Genomic DNA, 19,151 nt, shown 5'->3' with positions numbered 1-19,151 from the left:
AGTATCCCTTATCCGTATATCCAAAAAACAAAATATTCCAAAAACTGTGGTTTTTCAGAATATTTCATTTTTTTCCCTGCCCCATTTTTCATACTTACCTTGTCCCCTGGCATCCACTGTGGCTTCAGGATCCTCTTAAGCAACATTACCGGTCCCAGGGGTGCATTGCATGATTGCACGGGCATGCCGGTGACCTTTTACACCTCCAGGCCGGTTCACACCCAGGATTTTGTACCCGGTTCCAATCCGGATGTTACCTGGCTTGTGACTTCTTTAAGCATCTCCCAGCACTGGCTTTTCCATAGCAGTGAACAAAGTTACCCATTTACACTGCACAGCAGGCCAGGTTGAACCCATGTTCAACTCTGCTCACTACCCAGGTTGAAATGTCGATTCTCCCAACCCGGAACTTTTCAAATGGGAGCATTTACACTGCCTGCAAACCTGTGTTTTTGCAAGCTCCCGTGCAAAAACCTGAGTTATTTAGGCTGGTGTAAAAGGGGTATTAACTGAATATTTGACCTCACAATTTGCTTTTCTGTGTTGAAGGGGTATTAGTTGCATCATATATACAGCAAAAAGTCACTCAAATGAATATGTCACTGATGTCATTATGGGTTTATGTAGTGAGCCAACACTACTAGTCCTGGCGCTGGTTCTAATAATACTGATATTGTCTTATTCCTACAACAGCAAGTGATTTGAGAAAAATTCAAAAGGGACAAAACAAAAGTACAATAATATAATCACTGTGCTTAGTATAAATCAAATACAGTAGCATAAAATCCTAATTAGTGCGTGATTTCTATACAGTAAATTCAAGAAAACTGTGCTTTCCCATAACATTATTTCTTATATCTAAGTTTTTACAATTCAATTCAGTTACAGCCACTTTATATGCAAGCTCTTTTGTGGTCTAAAGCCATTTACCTGACTGACAACGAAGTAAAATAATCAACCAGGTAAGTCGGAAGTCCTGCTAACTAACCACTCGTATGCTGCCTACTACTGACATTAATGTGGCTGATTAACTGCTCACTAGTACACTAATCCATTTACCGATGCCGCTGACTATGCTCACTATGCTGGTTTAATGAAAGCAAAGTTTTATTTACTGTTTGGATACAAATGGACATTGTCTTCTAAACAATATTACAAAGTTATATTTATTTGTTACATTCTGTGGAGCCTCCGAGAGGAAGTGCGAATATCACTAGCAGAATAAGCAATGCTTGTATTTGATATATTGGGGGATATTTACTAAGAAGTGTATTCTACTTTACTTGTGATATTGCTATGGACAACCAATCAGATCCTGTCTACTATATTCTAGAGGGTGCTAAATTAAAAATAAGTAGATGCTGATTGGTTGCCCATAGCAACATCAGATGTGAAGTAGAATACACTTCTTAGTAAATTTCCCCCATTATGTTTACTGTAGGTTATTTATTAACTATTGTTAAATTATATTTTACTCTTTTAATTTTAATCTGTATTGAATTGTAAAAACTTTGATTTAATAAATAATTTATGGTAAAGCCAAGGTTTCTTAATTTTTTTTTGTATATAGAACACGCATTAATTAGGATTTTATAGACACTGCTATTTGATTTACACTATGTACAATGATTATCTTACTGTATTACTGGTGTCATTCTGTCTACGGGAAGCGGTCATCTAGTAGAATGAACTTAGGTCTACAGTCATTAGGTCGACCCCACTAGGTCGACTGGCAGGAAGGTCGACCTGACTTAAGGTCGACATGGGAAAAGGTCGACATGACTTAAGGTCGAATTTACATAAAGGTCGACATGAGGAAGGTCGACTGGTCATAAGGTCGACATGGGTTTTTTCACTGTTTTTTGAGCCGACATGTGCCGACAGGCGGTATTTCATGCCCTACCATCCACTAGGGCGTGGAGGAGGTTATTAAAGCTGTGGCGAGCGAAGCGAGCCACCGTGCCCGATGCATTGCGAGCGAAGCGAGCGATGCGAGGGTCCGATTCTCATTGCCAACTGTGTCCATGTCGACTGTGTCGACATTCGGATAAAAAAACCAGTGAAAAACCCATGTCGACCTTATGACCAGTCGACCTTCCTCATGTCGACCTTTATGCAAATTCGACCTTAAGTCATGTCGACCTTGGCCCATGTCGACCTTAAGTCAGGTCGACCTTCCTGCCAGTCGACCTAGTGGGGTCGACCTAATGACTGTAGACCTAAGTTCATTCTGACAGATGTACCGATTCCCTGTCTACATAGATGCAACATTCTCATTATGACATGGCCAATAGTTGTGATGCCTCCAATACAAGTTCACATAAAGATAAGAATAAACTACTGGTCACTAGTTTAGGCTTGATACTCAAAACAATTGCCTGGGGAGAGGGGAAGAGGGAAATTTTGTCTTTGCACTAGTATCACTGACAGTTACACAGAAAAAATTATTTTATGTGTCTCAATGTATTGTTCCACAATAAAGAATGTATTGGATACTGCAGTATCTATCAATAATGTACGTGGAGGTGCTCCCCAGAGAGTGATATAATGCAAAAAAGAAGGAAAGAAAAGAACTCTCTCTTTTGTGGGGGCACAACTTGATTAGTTAAATGTTAATAAAAATTAGCTTTTATTAGGTTATTCATTAAAATATTGGGAGCCAACCTTGACGACAAAAAACATTTTTACACACATACATACAACACGTTTACATACATACAACACGATACTCAAAACGTAAGAACATACTTTGACTGATACCTTATATAGAAATTTTACTACCCACACACACCCCCACACACACATAAATAATATATTTTTTGTTCACTTTTGTCTTTTCACATAAAAATTACTTTTTCTTTTTTTACATGTACCAAGGAATGTCCTTGTGGAGTAGTTAACGAAGATACATTTAAACAGATTTATTCACAATTCTTTCCTCATGGAGGTAAGTGCTTTATGTTCTGTTGTTTTTTTTCTTTTTGTATTCTTTATTCACTTTTTTATATTGATATACAACCCATCCAACTGATAAGTAACTGTCATAGAAAAAATAATATAGTTTTACTCATTCATTCTAGTTATGGCAAAGTGAGTTACACTTCCACTCTGACAATCTCAGATCGTTGCTGATTTTTAAAATGATCACTCATTTGGCCAAATGTAATAAGGGTGAGACTCAGAGAGTGAGAGATTTTGGGGGAGTTTTCCCATTTTTTTAAAGCGGCAATCATTTACAGTACATGTCAAAATCAACCTGTTTTTCAATGTGAATGAATGTAAATGCTGCTTTGACAAAAATTGGGAAAACTCTCCCAATATATTACCCTAATACATTTGGCAGAATAAATATTTTAATCAACACATTTTAGGACCATAAAAACAATCTATAATACTCACTCATATGTCTAATGTCTAACACAGTGTTTTTCAACCACTGTGCCATGGCACACTAGTGTGCCTTGAGCTGTTCTCAAGTGTGCCTCCAGATCTAGAGAAACTTGTTTACAGCCACCACCAGTTCAACAGTTATTTCTGGTCCTTTCTTTTCATTTAAAGGGCCAATGTATTTTATTTTTTGTTACCTGTGGGGACCAATGTGAGTGTTTTTTATATGGGGGGGGGGGGGGGGGGGGCAATAGGTTTGGTTTTTTCCTGTGGGGGCCAATGTGTTTTGCCCTGTGGGGACCTCATGGTGTGCCTTGGCAATTTTAAAATCTTATTTATGTGCCGCAAGGTAAAAAGGTTGAAAATCACTGGTCTAACAGGTAGTCAGTATCTAAATGCTGTTGTTTTTAGTATATATATATATATATATATATATATATATATATATATATATATATATATATATATATATATATAATAAAAATCCCTCTAAAAAGAAGATTTTAAATTGATGCTCAACACAGAAATAATATAGAGAGTCTTTTATATCATAATTGTCAAGATGCACTGAGTTTCAAAATGTGATAAAATGGAGAGTGATAAAGGACCAACCAATCAGCTCCTCACTGCAATGTTACAGGCTGGGTTTGAAAAATGACAAGAGCTGATTGGCTGGTTGTTTATTACTCTCCACTTTATCACTTTTTAAAGCTTTTTAGGTACTTGTGTATTATCACGGCGCCCCCGATGTTGATCGCGCAATGTTTTTATCGCATTGCATCGCATGCCATACACCCGATGGCATGCGATGCAACGCGATTTTACACCCCTATTTGATTAAAAATTGTACAAGCACCCTAATGGGTGCTTACAATGTTAAATGCACCCCCACGCCACCCCCCACTATAAACGTGAACCCGAAGCGTGGCGGCGGTACGCATCCTACGACCTTTTCATACCCCCACTATCCACGTCGGCGTGGAGTTGATTTTATATAGTGTGGCGAGCGCAGCAAGCCACCGAGCCCGAAGCGTGGCGAGCGCAGCGAGCCCCACGAGGGGACGCGTATACCTGTGAAGTTATGCTCGCCACGCTTCGGGCTCGGTGGCTCGCTGCATTCGCCACACTATATAAATTCAACTCCACGCCGACATTGCCCCACTATCCACACCGACGTGGATAGTGGGGGTATGAAAAGGTCGTAGGACGCATACCGCCGCCCCTCGCAGGCTCGCTGCGCTCGCCATGATTCGGGTTCACGTTTATAGTGGGGGGTGGCGTGGGGGTGCATTTAACATTGTAAGCACCCATTAGAGTGCTTATACAATTTTTAATCGCATCCCATCGCATTGTATGGCATTGTATGCCATATACAATGTCATACAATTTAAAAATTGTATGACATTGCGCGATATCGCATTGCATCGCATACCATCGTATGCCTTATGGTATGCGATGCGATGGGCGCCGTGATAATACACAAGTACCGCTTTTTACATCTGACCAAATATATTAAGTCATCATGGAGGCTGTAAAGTGTTCATCTCCCCAGCAACAATGGTCAGCAGTGATAAGATTTATCTTGCCATTTACCGAGCCATTTCGTTTTTAAGTTGGGTTTCCTGATCACAGGGCAGATTTTTTAGCAAATGGACAAAACCATGTTGCACTGCAGGTAGGGCAAATGTAACGTGCAGAGAGAGTTAGATTTGGTCTGCTATATTGTTTCTGTGCAGAGTAAATACTGGCTGCTTTATTCTTGCACTGCAATTTAGATTTTAGTTTGAACATACCTCACACAAAGCTTACTCTGCACATTTTCCCCACCTGCCCTGCGATCAAGTCTGAATAACCCCCAAGGACCACAAGCATGAGCCAACATATTGCACTGGTACTGGAACTCGGATTTGGACTTCCAGTGTTTGAACCCATAAAATAATAAACTATGATTATACAAAAATAAAAGTAAAATGAAAAAAAAAAAATACAAAAATAATATTGCTCTATTTTAATAATAAAGCATTTTTCTTAGTTGCCAAATGGCTTACACATTAGTAGTCACGGGTAAGCTATCAGAGGATAGCTAGCCACAATAATACCGTGTTTTACTGTAGTTTGCAATTCTTGGACCTCACAGCGATTTTAACTTTTGCTGCTGTTCAATTTGACAGATTCCAATCATTGCTCCAAGTGTGGGTGCAAAGCGACTTGCGACATTTCTGTTTGGGTACCATATTTCTATGGCAAATAGCATGAGTGTGTTCACCTTACTGGCAGACTGCTCCACTCTTCTCACCTTTACCACTTGTGCCTAAAGTGTGCTCCTGAGATGGGAGTTAGGGGCTGACGACTGTAATTGTATGTGTGTGCCTTATATCTGTTCAAACTAAAGGTGTTTGTAGTGGCATTGCATTGGCAGTGTTCTTCCACAGTATAAAAGCAAGGGCACAAAGCTCCTGGAGGAACAGACATTGAACAGTGACGAAGAGTGGTCAGTGACTGCATATGTGTTACTGGTCCTTTTGTGTAACTGGCAAGAATAGTAGCATCTGTACAGCACTGCCATTTGTGTCCAAGCGTGCATATCTGGGCCCCTCTTAAAAAATATTTGAGTCCAAAAAATTAAAATATGGTGCAAGGACGGCATATCCTGTGAGGCCATGCTCCTAGTAGCGAGATGCTCCTTATATCATGGTACCTCCTTTGTCATTTTCTTCTGTATCCGTAGTTACGGAATTTGTGGCAGTTTCAGAATTTGAGAGCACTTGGGCCCTTATTCTGAATCGAGCGGTACGGCCCGCGTGCGGCCGTACCGCCGATGTTTTCAGTCTGCACATGCGCAGAGGTCAATCTGCGCATGTGCAGGCGAAATCGCCGCACATAAAGTTTCGCCGCCGCAAAGGGGGCGTATAGGGGCGTGAGGGGCTTCATACCCTCATTTCCCTATGCATACGCCCCGCGTTTCATGGGCGTTCCCATGCAAACGTGGGGCGTATGCATGGTAATGAGGCTATGACGCCAGTGATGGGGGCGGAAAGCTGACATCGCCGGATGTCAGCTCTCAGCCCCCAAACAAGCTTTCACACGGACGATTGTCCGTGTGGTCTCAGCTTGCGGGAGCTGGTGGGGCGTGCGGCCCTGCCTTTGATGGTCGCCGACCATCGAATGCAGGGGGCAGCTCCCACCATGGTGGAGGCGTACGCCCCACCATTTTCATGCGGATCGCCAGCCGTCCGTGTACGGACGGCCGTGGCGATCCGTATAGTAGGCGGGGATTGGTTGGTGCGGCCGGAGCACCGTATGCGGCTCCGGCCGCACCGATCTGAATAAGGGCCTTGAAGTTTTCAGACTGGAGCAGAGTTTCACAGAGACCAAAGAAAGCCCTGCAATTGTGAATGGGACAGAGTAATGAGTGTGAGTGAGAGATGCAGATCTTATACAGACCATAGAGGTCAGGTTGAGAGATATTTTGAGAAATACGAAGAGATGTATGTTGGTGTAGTTTGGTTAATAGCTTTGTGTGTAAATAAATGTATTTAATAATTGATATGTTAGAAGACAGTTTACCAATGGATTGTAGTGGTTAGAGTCCAATTTTGATAAGACCAGTAAGGAGACATTTGCAATAATCATAATGGCAGAAAAATAAGTGTATGGTACTATTGTAAGATATGGTCATATTTTGTTTTGTTTTTTATGTATGTAACATGATTTAGAGACAGGATGAATGGGGGTAACAAAGGAAAGCTCAGAGAATCAACAGAGATCATAGATATCAGGTAATAATAAGTATATAAAAAAAAAGTGCTCTTAAAAGGAAGTGTCTTAAAGGTTAGAAAGGGATAGAAAGAATAAATAAAGAAATGCAATAGCAAAAAATAAAAATAAAAAATAAAAACATCAATAAAATAATTGACAATGTTTAAGCTCTTTTAGAGAAAAGGTGCAAAGTCCTGTTTCAAGCCTTGAGTATAGAATACACTTGTGGGTGCTTACAAGAACTAACTTTCCCTTACTATAAGCCGCGAACTTGTTTGGACCATTTTAGACCAGGACAGTGTACAATTGTGCTTGAACTGTGAGCACATGTAGGCTCAGTCATTATTAAGGGATCTGATGCTCAACAACGGAAGAAGGAAAAAGCTATTTTTAGAGTATTAAAAGTCCTCTTTAACATGGCAGTTTTCAATCCCCAAAATCGGAAGCCGCTGCATGGGGCTCCGGCACAAAGAGGGAAGCTGCTACAAACAATTTCCTGGCTAATAATAAGGGAATGTTAGTTCTTGTAAGTGCACACAAGTGTATTCTATACCCAAGGCTTGAAACAGGATTTTGCGCCTTTTCTCTAAAAGAGCTTAAGCATAAACTCACCATTGGTAATCTTTATGCATACACTTAAACAAACTTATTTAAACCTTTAATTTATCAACTTATCACTAAAAATAACGAGACAGACACAAGTGTTTCAAACAGAATGTCAAATTTATTGATTGACAGCTATATCTGACTATAAATGGTATCGGCACTAAAGAACAGTCATAGAAAAGAGGGGGAAAGATCACCACACACCATTCAGACACCGTTGGTGATCAACTCTCCCATCGCAACCCACCCGTGCGGATGGTGCAGCCCATCCCCTGTCCAGGGGCATGGGCTAACAACATATCGATGTTGGGAGAGCGCACCCACTATCTACATACGATTTTCATATAAACAATGACCGTTCTTTACCGCCGCCGAGAAATAGAAAATAGGGATGGGAGGGTGGGGAAAATTGTTCCAAAGAGGAAGATCACCTGACTTCCTGCCTACTCATAGCACACAGAACTTCTCCCCTGATCCCTAATTGGCTATTCCTGTCCTACTGGATCAGTACCTGTATGGGAGACCTATAGGGAATATCCAGTGCTGTATGCAACTACTGGAACTAGTACGCCTGTCGGTACCGCAGAGGTGTAGCCACAACTACTTTTATCCCTCCCTTTTTCTTTTCCTCTCCACATTGAGTATTTGATACCTACCAATGCCAACACTGTAGTGGACAACGCAGTGGTGGTGGGCTGTGACCTGTGTCTCATTCGGTTTGCCAGCACTATATTATATATAAAATTGTCAACAGGCAAACAATATCTCAAAACATTTTCGCTCTTGGTGCATTCCTTATTATTAAATAATAGACCGAATTATCGGCGGGAGTTCTTCATCTGTCTTTTGAACCCCAAAGGAAATACACAAGGTGTGTCAATTTAAGTATACATAGCAATTTATTTTAAACAAAGCTTAATATTAAAAGTTACGTTTTATTCCATGTCATTTATATATCCATTGATCTTTAAAATCATTATATAAAGTGTGCCCCAAAAACCTATTGGTTCTTCTTCAGTCTCCCTTGATAGACTACCTTTTTCACTATTCCTGTCCTAGTCAGAACACCTTGCAACTTGCTATTTAAAGGGCCAGCATCTCAGACCCCTTCAGGGAATTATGTCGCCTCTTTGCTTAAACAGTTTTAGTTTTTCTTTGTCAATTATTTTATTGAAGTTTTTATTTATTTTTTATATCACAAGCCGATTGTGTACTTTGTAGGGCTTGCGAGCCCGATGTGCTGCCGATGCGCGCTCCCGAGTGAGCGCAAATCGGCAGCGACATAGTGAGGGCAGCCAAGACTATATAGTGCAGATCTGCACTATATAGTCTCTGTGCCTTTATACTTACATAGCTCCGGCGGCCAGAGGGGCTTCTCCTGGGGCTGCAGGGCTGATGCGCAGTGACCCGGAAGTCCACCGTATAGACTTCCGGGTCACTGCGGAGGTCTGTTGGTGTCCACTGATGTATGCGCGGGGGGAAGCTGTTCCTGTGCCGCGGCCCCTGCCATCTGTGCCCCTGTCCCCTCTGACAGGTATCGGTGCTGCCCTCTTCATGCCGTGCGATGCGATCAGATCGCATCGGGACTCGTATAGCACGGCATGTCGGCCGTGTGTACACACCATAAGACACTTCCTTTTAAGAGCGCTTTGTTATTTATACTTACTCCTAATTTCTTATCCATAACCGAGCTGCTAGAATAAAAACATCACACCCAGGCGCGCCCCAAAAAGCTATTTTTTCTTTTTCAGAGATATCATATAGGTAACTACTACTGGGTGTTGGATATATAATAAATACTGTTTTTAGAAAGTTTTAGGTGTAATTAATTCTGTGTAATTGACTAAATATAATTATTCTGTTTCATCTTGGAGATGACATCAAGGTGAACAACACAAGGCTGATGCAGATGGTGATAAATCTGGGGAGGATAGGTAGATCTGAGTACAGATGATACTGAAATCTGAAAGAGCTGATTACTTTGCCAAGAGATATGGCATGGATTCAAAAAATCAGAGGACCTAAGGCTGAGCCCAGCCATACTACAACTGATAGAGGTAGCAGAGAGGATGTGGGTTCATAGAAGCGAACACTGACAGAGCAATTAGATAGGTAGGATGAAAACCAAGAAAAGACTTTGGGGCTAATGTAGATTTAATCTAGATTTGATCACATGGCCATGAATTTGCAGTGGCCAGGGTTCAGTTAAGGCGATGCCCCGCTTGAGAAAAATCCAGCCTTGTGGATTAATGTGCCAGCTGTGCGAATGGATGTGCATGACAAGCGAAGACGTCTCAGCCGAGCAAATATGTCCAAAACCAATCTTAACAGGCTCGCCAACAAATTATTTTTGCACTAGGCACGACTCAGTGTAGGCTCAAAGTAGCCAGAGACAGCGGCTACTATGAACATACTGTAGGTATATCCGGCGTATTATTCACATCACATTCCCTTCCCTAAAACGCTTGGGCACACCTAGCTTTTTGGGGCTTTTTCTTAGCACTCTTACTTATCGTCCTGTTTCCACCCCCAGATGCCTATTTCCACCCCCAGATGCCTATTTCCTTTCTTGGTTACAGCTCGGAAATAAAAAAGTAGCAGGCGTTCAGTGCTGCCGGGCATCGTGCACGGCCCGTATGCATTTGCAGTCTATTAATAATAAGATCTCAGCATGTCTGAAGTGGGTCCACTAAGTTGTGGAAGTTAAGAAAGCGTGCAAGGATTGTGTAAGCGAATTTTGCAAGTGGCTTAGATTGACATGGAGCCGAGAAATGGGATGATAGTGTAAAAGAGAGTAAGGAGAGTAAGCAGAGTAAGCAGAGTAAGGAGAGTGAGTTAGGTCACATATGTGGGTGAGAACTTGGGATCCAGTGATCATCAAGCAGTATGGCTTAGTATCATGGCAGGGTCCAAATCCAGTCACACAAAAACTAAGGTGTTGGATTTTAGGAAGGCTGACTTTGCAAAAATGGGGAGATGTTTAAGCGATTCATTAGCGGATTGGAGGAACTTGAGTGCAGGAGAGGTGGAAACAATTAAAAAGTGCAATACTAAAGGCAACGGACCTTTGTATCAAAAGGGTTAAGAAAAGTACCAGGAAAAGAAAGCCAGTGTGGTTTACTAAAGAGGTATCAACTAGTGTAAAAGCAAAAAAGATGGCCTTTAGGACATACAAGCAGACTCAAAATAATAACGACAAAGAAGTGTATCTTGCCAGACGCAAGGAGGCTAAGAAAGTGATCAGGCGTGCCAAGGCACAAGCTGAGGAGAAAATGGCTCAGTCGGTAGATAAAGGAAACAAAACTTTTTTTAAGTATATAAGTGAAAGGAGAAAATCAAATGGAGGAATAATAAGACTGCGAACAGACACTGAGAATTTGGGTGGAGGGAGACAAGGCAATTGCAGATCATCTAAATAATTACTTTTGCTCCGTATTCACTATAGAAGGAGAAGGGAAGGGACCACAGTTAAGTTGCAAGGACAGTCATAAAAATAAGGTAGATGGAAGTACATTTACTAGGGAGAAAGTCCTAACAGAACTTTCAAGACTGAAAGTGGATAAATCAATGGGGCCAGACGGAGTGCATCCAAAGATACTAAAATAACTAAAATATGTATTGGTAGTACCATTAACAGATTTATTCAACCAGTTACTAGATAGAGGTGCAGTTCCAGAGGACTGGAGAAGAGCAAACATAGTTCCACTGCACAAAAGCGGAAGCAAAGAAGAAGCAAGTAACTACAGACCAATGAGCCTTACATCAGTAGTAGGGAAATTAATGGAAGCACTATTAAAAGAAAGAATAGTGAAATATCTTAAATTAAACAATTTACAGGATTCAAAACAGCATGGTTTTACTGCAGGGAGATCATGCCAAACAAGTCTCATTGACTTTTTTGACTCCGTGACCAAAATACTAGATGAAGGGGGGGCTGTAGATGTGGCATATCTAAACTTTAGTAAGGCATTTGACCCTGTCCCACATCGCAGGCTGCTAAATAAACTTGAAAGTGTGGGATTGGATTATAAAACAATAAAATGGATAAGAACCTGGTTGCAGGATAGGAAACAGACAGTTGTAGTAAATGGAGTGCTTTCCATGTTACCAGTGGAGTACCCCAGGGATCTGTACTTGGACCAGTTCTCTTTAATATCTTTGTTAGTGACATTGCAAATGGCATTGAAGGGAAAGTATGCCTTTTTGCAGATGACACAAAGATATGCAAAAAAGTAGACACACCAGGAGGGGTAAATCAAATGACTGATGATCTAAGTAAACTTGAGAATTGGTCAAGAGCATGGCAACTACAGTTTAATGCTAAAAAAATGCAAAATTATGCACTTGGGACTCAAAAACCCAAAGGCTCAATATAGTATCAAGGGTACTATAATGGAAACTACTGAGGAGGAAAGAGATCTAGGAGTCACTATTTCAAGTGACTTAAAGGCAGGAAAGCAATGTAGCAAAGCAATGAGGAAGGCTAGTCAGATGTTTGCTTGCATAGGGAGAGGAATCAGTAGCAGAAAAAAAGACGTAATAATGCCACTTTATAGGTCATTGGTACGGCCTCATCTGGAATACTGTGTCTAGTTCTGGAGACAATGGGGCAGATGTATTAAGCCTTAACAAGAGATAAATGCAAGAAGGATAAAGAGAGATAAACGTCCAACCAATCACATCGTAACTGCCATGTTACAGGCTGTGTTTGAAAAAAGTCAGAAAGGAGCTGATTGGCTGGATGTTTATCTCTCTTTATCACCCTTGCATCTTTATCTCTTGTTAAGGCTTAATACATCTGCCCCAATATCTTCAGAAGGATATAAATACATTAGAGAGTGTACAAAGAAGGGCAACTAAAATGGTGCATGGCCAACATCACAAAACTTACATGGAAAGACTAAAAGATCTTAACATGTATAGTTTGGAGCAGAGAAGGGAAAGGGGGGACATGATAGAAATCTTCAAATATATCAAGGGTTTTAACATAGTACAGGAGGGAAATTTTCTTCAAAGGAAAATAAGTAATAGAACACGAGGACATGCACTGAAACTGGAGGGAGGTAGGTTCAGGGAAATGTTAGAAAGAATTTCTTCACAGAAAGGGTAGTGGATAAGTGGAATAGCCTCCCATCAGAGGTGGTAGAGGCTAAGACAGTAGAATAGGCATATAAATATCCTTACAAAGAAATAAGGATTAAAAAGGGTTGAGGTTACCTGAAGGGTAAAAAAAGGGGCAGACTAGATGGGCCAAATGGTTATCTGCCGTCAAATTCTATGTTTCTATTTTGCTATGTCAGTATTGTTTTGTTTTTTTGAATGGGAGTAAATCACTGCATTGGAAAGTGATGGAAGATACCAGTAGAGAGGGAAAGAGAGAGAGTAAATGACAGTTCAGGCAGGTGTATTCTCTGACATGAGTTCCAGCTTCTGATATGAATATTCTAGATGTACAGTCACTTTTCTAGTGAGGAATAAGTATAGGAACAATTACAGAACTATGTAACAACACCGCCAGTCATTTCACATTGTTAAATCCTTTAAAAAGAGCAGAAACCATATTAATTAATTCCTTACCAAACATAAAAGTATGTAATACCTAGAGTTACAACCCACCTAATGCATTAATGACATCGAACAACTACTAATTAATCTTCTTGTCTCACTTATACACACAGTCCACTATTTAGTGATCATCCTGGAGGCTTTAAACAGGATCAATATTCATCCAATTTGCTGGTTTTGATGGTAATACTTGGCTAATTGGCCTAAGAACAAGCAGCGTTTCCAGCAATATTATCTGCATGGATGATTTACTAACGAGCTTCAGTTGCAAAGTCTTCTAATTAGAGACTGAAGTGCTGCGCTTACCATCAGCCTTCGCCTGACTTGCATCACATTTTCCATAATGCATTTATTAACATCAAATTAGTAAATTGGAGGAATATTAAATTCTTCAACATGATCACTAAATATGTGCTGTGTATAATAGTAAGTCAAGATTAATTAGTTAGGAATTGTTTAATGGTATTCATGCAATAAGTGGTCTGCCACTGTAGGTGTAGAAATATTTCCTATTTAAGGATTTCATTGTAATTGTTTTTATTGGTGATTTTACGTCAGCAGATGTCAGTCGCCCTCTTCCCTTACAGGGAGCACGCAGATCTAAGACACCAGAGAGTGTCAGCGACCATCAAATGATCTCTTCTTTATGCTAAACATCCATTCTCATGCATGCCTGGATATTCGGCGTGTAAGGGGGGATGGGCAGCGTTTGTGCTGCGTGTGAACCAGAATGACCTCCTTAGTTCAGTCAGAAATTAGGTAAAAACACCAAAAATTAGGTTTTTACTTCATTTTTTCTTTAGTAAAGAATGTCCATGGTGTTGCTAGCAATATCGTCAGGTTTGATGTGCAGCATATCAGACCTGATGGTGTTGGTAGAGGGGGTGGAAAATACGGTTGCCCAATATGCACCTAACTGATCGACCCCACTGAAGACCATCAAGTCCAAAGACAAAAGTATCATATTAAAGGTTTGATTAGGATGGGTCCTTGCACTGACAAACTTATTGGGAGCAGATGTTGGTAAAGTGGAAGCAACAAAACTTTATTGATTTTCAAAGCCATATTAATATGTTATTGCATATTATTACATGTCTGACAATGTAATTCAAAATATAAACACATTTAGACCTTCTTGCTGTAAAACATATGTATTAATAGCAGGCAAAATCATTCGGTACTTCTTTACTTTCACGGCGCCAGCATGACGCCGCGCGTCAGAGTCCCCTTGCGGGGCTCGCTTCGCTCGCCCACGCTGCGGGCTCGGTGGCTCGCTACGCTCGCCACGCTAATTAAAATCAACTCCATGCCAACATGGATAGTGGAGGTATGAACTATCCATGTTGGCATGGCGTTAACTTCGTTTATTTTACTTAGTTTGTGGCGAGCGTAACCCGGAAGTAGCGCGGCGCCATGCTGGCGCCGTGAAAGTAAAGAAGTGCCAATCATTCTCTATAATTTGTGGAAATTGATCCATTGTGAAGTGTCCTCAAAATGTTACAGAGTGCACTCTACCATGCATAAACCTATCATCATCTTCTCAGTGTGGGAGTCATATGCATACTGCAGATGATAAACTTCCACAGCGGGGAGATGATTGTCAGGGGAGTTCCTGACAACAGAGACATGCTTGTGGTTAGGAATCACACTATCCAGAAGACATGAATTGCAATAGATGAATTGCATCAAGGTCTAAAGGTGCCCACACACTAGAACGATTTTTGGGCCGATTGGCCGATTTTCTATAAATCGGCCGATATATCGGCCGATATTTACAGATAATCGGTCGAAAATCGGCTGATGCTCGCTCCCGTGAATCTTTTGCTAAATCTTCTGATCTTACGTGCTGCACAAAAGATCAGAAGATTTAACAAAAGATCCATAGGAACGCACACGGGATCTTAAGAAAAATCTTTGATAAAGATGTGCCTGAAATCTTTTGTCCGGATCGGACAAAAGATTTGAAGGCTAATTTATGCGCACATCTTATGATCGCAGATCTTTCTAGTGTGTGGGCACCAGATACAGCAGGGGCTGGACAAACATGAAATACTGGAGCTGGGCCAAAGCAAATGCAGGTTTACAACTGACACATAACATTGGAAACAGAGATTATACAAGCCTGCTAATTATAGGAATCTGGCTGCCTGACAGACAATGTCTACATCCACAGTCAATACTGTAGATCGATGACATATGCTGGACACAATAGGTGAACCTGGTTATGGTTGACACATGAACAGGTTGACATGAGATTTTTGGGATTTGTTTTGAATTTTTTACCTTTTTGATACTTTACTATTCATGTTGATTTGAACGGGAAAGGATCACCTGGCTCCAAAGCATGGTAAGTGATGGAAGACCTACGAGGTGATGCAATACACTAATTGGGGGTCCCCACGCTCGGGTTCTGACATTGACACAGAAAAAACATGATAATGCATTACAGCCTTCTCCCGCATAAACCTTTTCTACATCAACCTTTTTCCAGTGAAAACATTGGGCATGTCCACCTTTCAGGAGCAACTTACAGTACACCTTGTCAACCTAAACATTGTCAACTTATACCACATCTGTTAATGTAGAATAACTTACAGCATAAGAGAAAGTCACTTTGTAACCCGTCATTAGTAATCTCTGCATTAGGTTCCAACATGGTCTATAAATGAAGAAAGAATGCCATTAAAGCATACCTTGCAACTGTCCCGCTATTCGTGGGAATGTCCCATTTTTTTGGGACATTCCCGCGTCCCTCCCGGGGCCGGCATTGGAGACTGTGGAGAGCACCCAGTAATAGTGACTGGCACTGAGAGTATCACAGGAACACATTGGAAACTGTGGAGAGCACCCAGTAGTAATGACTACAACTGGGAATAAGACAGCAGCAGACTGGACTGTGGAAGCCACAGTAGGAAGAAGACTAAGGTAGTGGCTCCCCCAAGTCAAGGGTGTCAATTGCACAGAGTCAAGTCTAGGATTGGTAGAATATCGGTCAGCTGATACGGTTCAAAATGTCCCAGCTGCACCAGCACCACATAAAGGAAATAAGTACATTTACTGGCAGCAGCACAGCCTGGGCCACATCCAGATACACTGGGAAGCCATTACCACAGGTAAAACAATGGGACAGCCAGTCTGGGGTATGACATAAAGTATCTACAAAAATATTATTGTATTTTATAAGCTGGGAAAGCAGAGAACCAGGAAGGTGGATGAGCCCCCAGAGTTATAAGGTTACAAGGAGCAATCACAGTAATAGAAAGTGTTTGTTGCAAATCAATAAACTGGATGAGGCAGCAATAAGAGGGGAATGTTTATGGAGATAGACTGTGTGCTCTTCTGATGGAATGAAATAGCACATGTTGGTATCCCTTGATAGATCAAAACAACAATCACCAATGAGCTACAGTAGCTACTGTACATATTTGTCAAGATAGCCAATGCGATGATAAGAGCACAGTGCATCTATAGTATAGGAGATTGCAACATCAATCGAAACGTCATTGGAGCCAACACGATTTCAGTGAATTCAAATAACACAAACACAGGATAAGATTGAAATACATTTGAATGAGTTATAGCTACACATAGGAATTAAACAAAGAAATATTATATTTGGACTAACAGTACAGAAACAGTTTATACTAGCTAAACCCACTCCAAGCAAAAGCTTCGAAAGCTAGTCTGCGACCTTGCCTCTGTGTTTCTGTATGTGTGAAAGTAAGAGAGATGTAGTTCACTCGCTGCCAGCAGATGGCAGCGTTATGCACAGATGCTAGACATATATATATATATATATATATATATATATAGATATATCTATATCTATATATATATATCTATATATATATATACCCTTTAGATTGTCAGCTAGTGAGCAGGGCCCTCCTACCTCTATGTCGGTTTGTGTCTACCCAGTTTGTTTAATCACTGTTGTTTCCAAACAATAACAGATAACTGGCGATCCACTTGAATACCCGCATTTATTACCCCAAAACAACTCTTACTACCAGAGGCGGGGCCATTTTGGGCCAGTTATCAACCGATTGAGACAGTAGTATAGGCTGGGTGCCCTTCTCTTTCGGCTTAGAGGAAAGAATCGCACACTTTCCACCCTGTTTGTAGTTTTACCACAACGTTATTCTATAAAGCTGATACCCCTGAGGAAGCCCCTTGTTGGGCAAAACGTGTTAGGTCAAAACTGCACGTTTTGTTGAAAAATACTTTTAATAAAGAGAATAACACCAAGTTATGGACATTGTTTAATATATTATGGACTGAAGTTGAGAAGTGCGCCACTCCACACTTGTTCTCATACAGTATATATATATATATATATATATATATATATATTGGCAATCCTACATTACCAGGGAAGTCCAAGCGCAGAGCATTTTCTCCCTTACGGAGAGGGTCAGTGAAAATATTTTGGGCTCTTCTGCTACTATACTTGCTGGTAGCACTAAGCAATTATCTACTCTGGTGCCACGCCACCATTAGCTACTCCCCGTGGCTCTCTATACTTTGATCAGATCCAATCATTACCTGATTCGACCTGTAGTGAGACCTATCAGTTGATCTACCTGCTGAGAATATTCCTTTAAATTGCTTGCTGAGATACGTTACATTTTTCCGAGTTTTGAAATTTCAACGGACCGTTATATGAAATTGTACCTTCAAACTTTATCGGTATAGAACTCTTATAGTGTCTGCTGGCTATGTTTTCTGCCCCTGATGAAGTCAGGTTCTGACGAAACGCGTTGGGCTATTCTTCGCAAATCTGAACATCACTTCATGTGAAATTGTAAACGTCAGACATCAATTGTTGTATCAAGCAGTATTTTATCATTGTTTGTTATGTATATGAGTTTTATGCATTTGTGATACCCTGTAAAGGGATTCTGTTCATTTTTATAATAAACGGTAAAAACCGGTATTTTTCTGTCTAACTATTGGCTAGCGCCCTCTGGAAAACCACCTTTCCTTCCATATATATATATATATATATATATATATATATATATATATATATATATATATATACTGTATGAGACCCCATGCACCCCAGATAAGCTTGTTTATCTGAAATCTGTGACAGCTGCCCCTTTAATTCTAATTCAGTTATTGTGTTAGGTGATTGTCTCACCTTTAAAAGCCATAAGGTAGTTGGCAGGTGAGCTCTAAATCAGAAAAAAATCACATGTTAATTTTAGCTATGATGTGTCAGCAGTTGCAGGCTCTTAAGAGACCAGTTGCTAGTGTAGGACTTGCAGTGAAATGGGGTCCTTTGGCGATGGGCTGCAAGCTTAAATGCATTGATCAATTCATGAACTAAAACCCCATTATTTATTTATATGATTATTTGTATATTAAGGTGAGTTAGTTTATTATGGTGAGTTTTTTTCGAAAAAGGGGAATTCCACTCCAGGCGCTGCAAACTTTAGAGCTGCATATGATACTTCAAAATGAGGTCACCGGACCTCAGAAAGACAATACTACAACAGAAAAGAGAAGTCTCACGTGCGCTTAAAAGTCCATGTAAAAGTAGGTGATCCTTGAAAGGATTTAGATTCTTTTTCTTCTCTCTCGTTTCACACCATTCCGAATATATGGAGAGACAGAAAAAGAATATACGAATCAATGATATATAAACACTGGTTATTTCTTTCCTTTCCCAGTGGGATCTAGAAGAACAGAGAGCGTGTTCCCAAGATTTCCAAAGAGATCCAAAGCGATTTATAGGGTCACCCCACTCGTGTTTATAGGGACTGTGCTCACATGTATGCTTACACAAGACAGGGTGTGTGAACTCTCATAAAGGTATCTTTTCCAGA

The 19,151-nt window shown here is 40.7% G+C and overlaps 1 protein-coding gene across 7 annotated transcripts in view; it reads left to right on the top strand.

Moving 5' to 3' along the window:
* Positions 1–19,151, top strand: part of KCNIP1 (potassium voltage-gated channel interacting protein 1) — a 685,047-nt gene that overhangs the window by 626,101 nt on the left and 39,795 nt on the right. For all 7 annotated transcript variants that reach the window (XM_083181772.1, XM_083181773.1, XM_083181771.1 and 4 more), the window contains one exon: positions 2,878–2,947. In XM_083181772.1, the coding sequence (XP_083037898.1) occupies positions 2,878–2,947 (70 nt within the window). The remainder of the gene's footprint in view (positions 1–2,877; positions 2,948–19,151) is intronic.

Source organism: Crinia signifera, chromosome 4 (assembly GCF_055691185.1).
Source record: "Crinia signifera chromosome 4, ASM5569118v1, whole genome shotgun sequence".
Taxonomy (NCBI): domain Eukaryota; kingdom Metazoa; phylum Chordata; class Amphibia; order Anura; family Myobatrachidae; genus Crinia; species Crinia signifera.
Note: the sequence above shows the minus strand (reverse complement) of the source record. Positions and strands in the feature narration are given on the sequence as shown.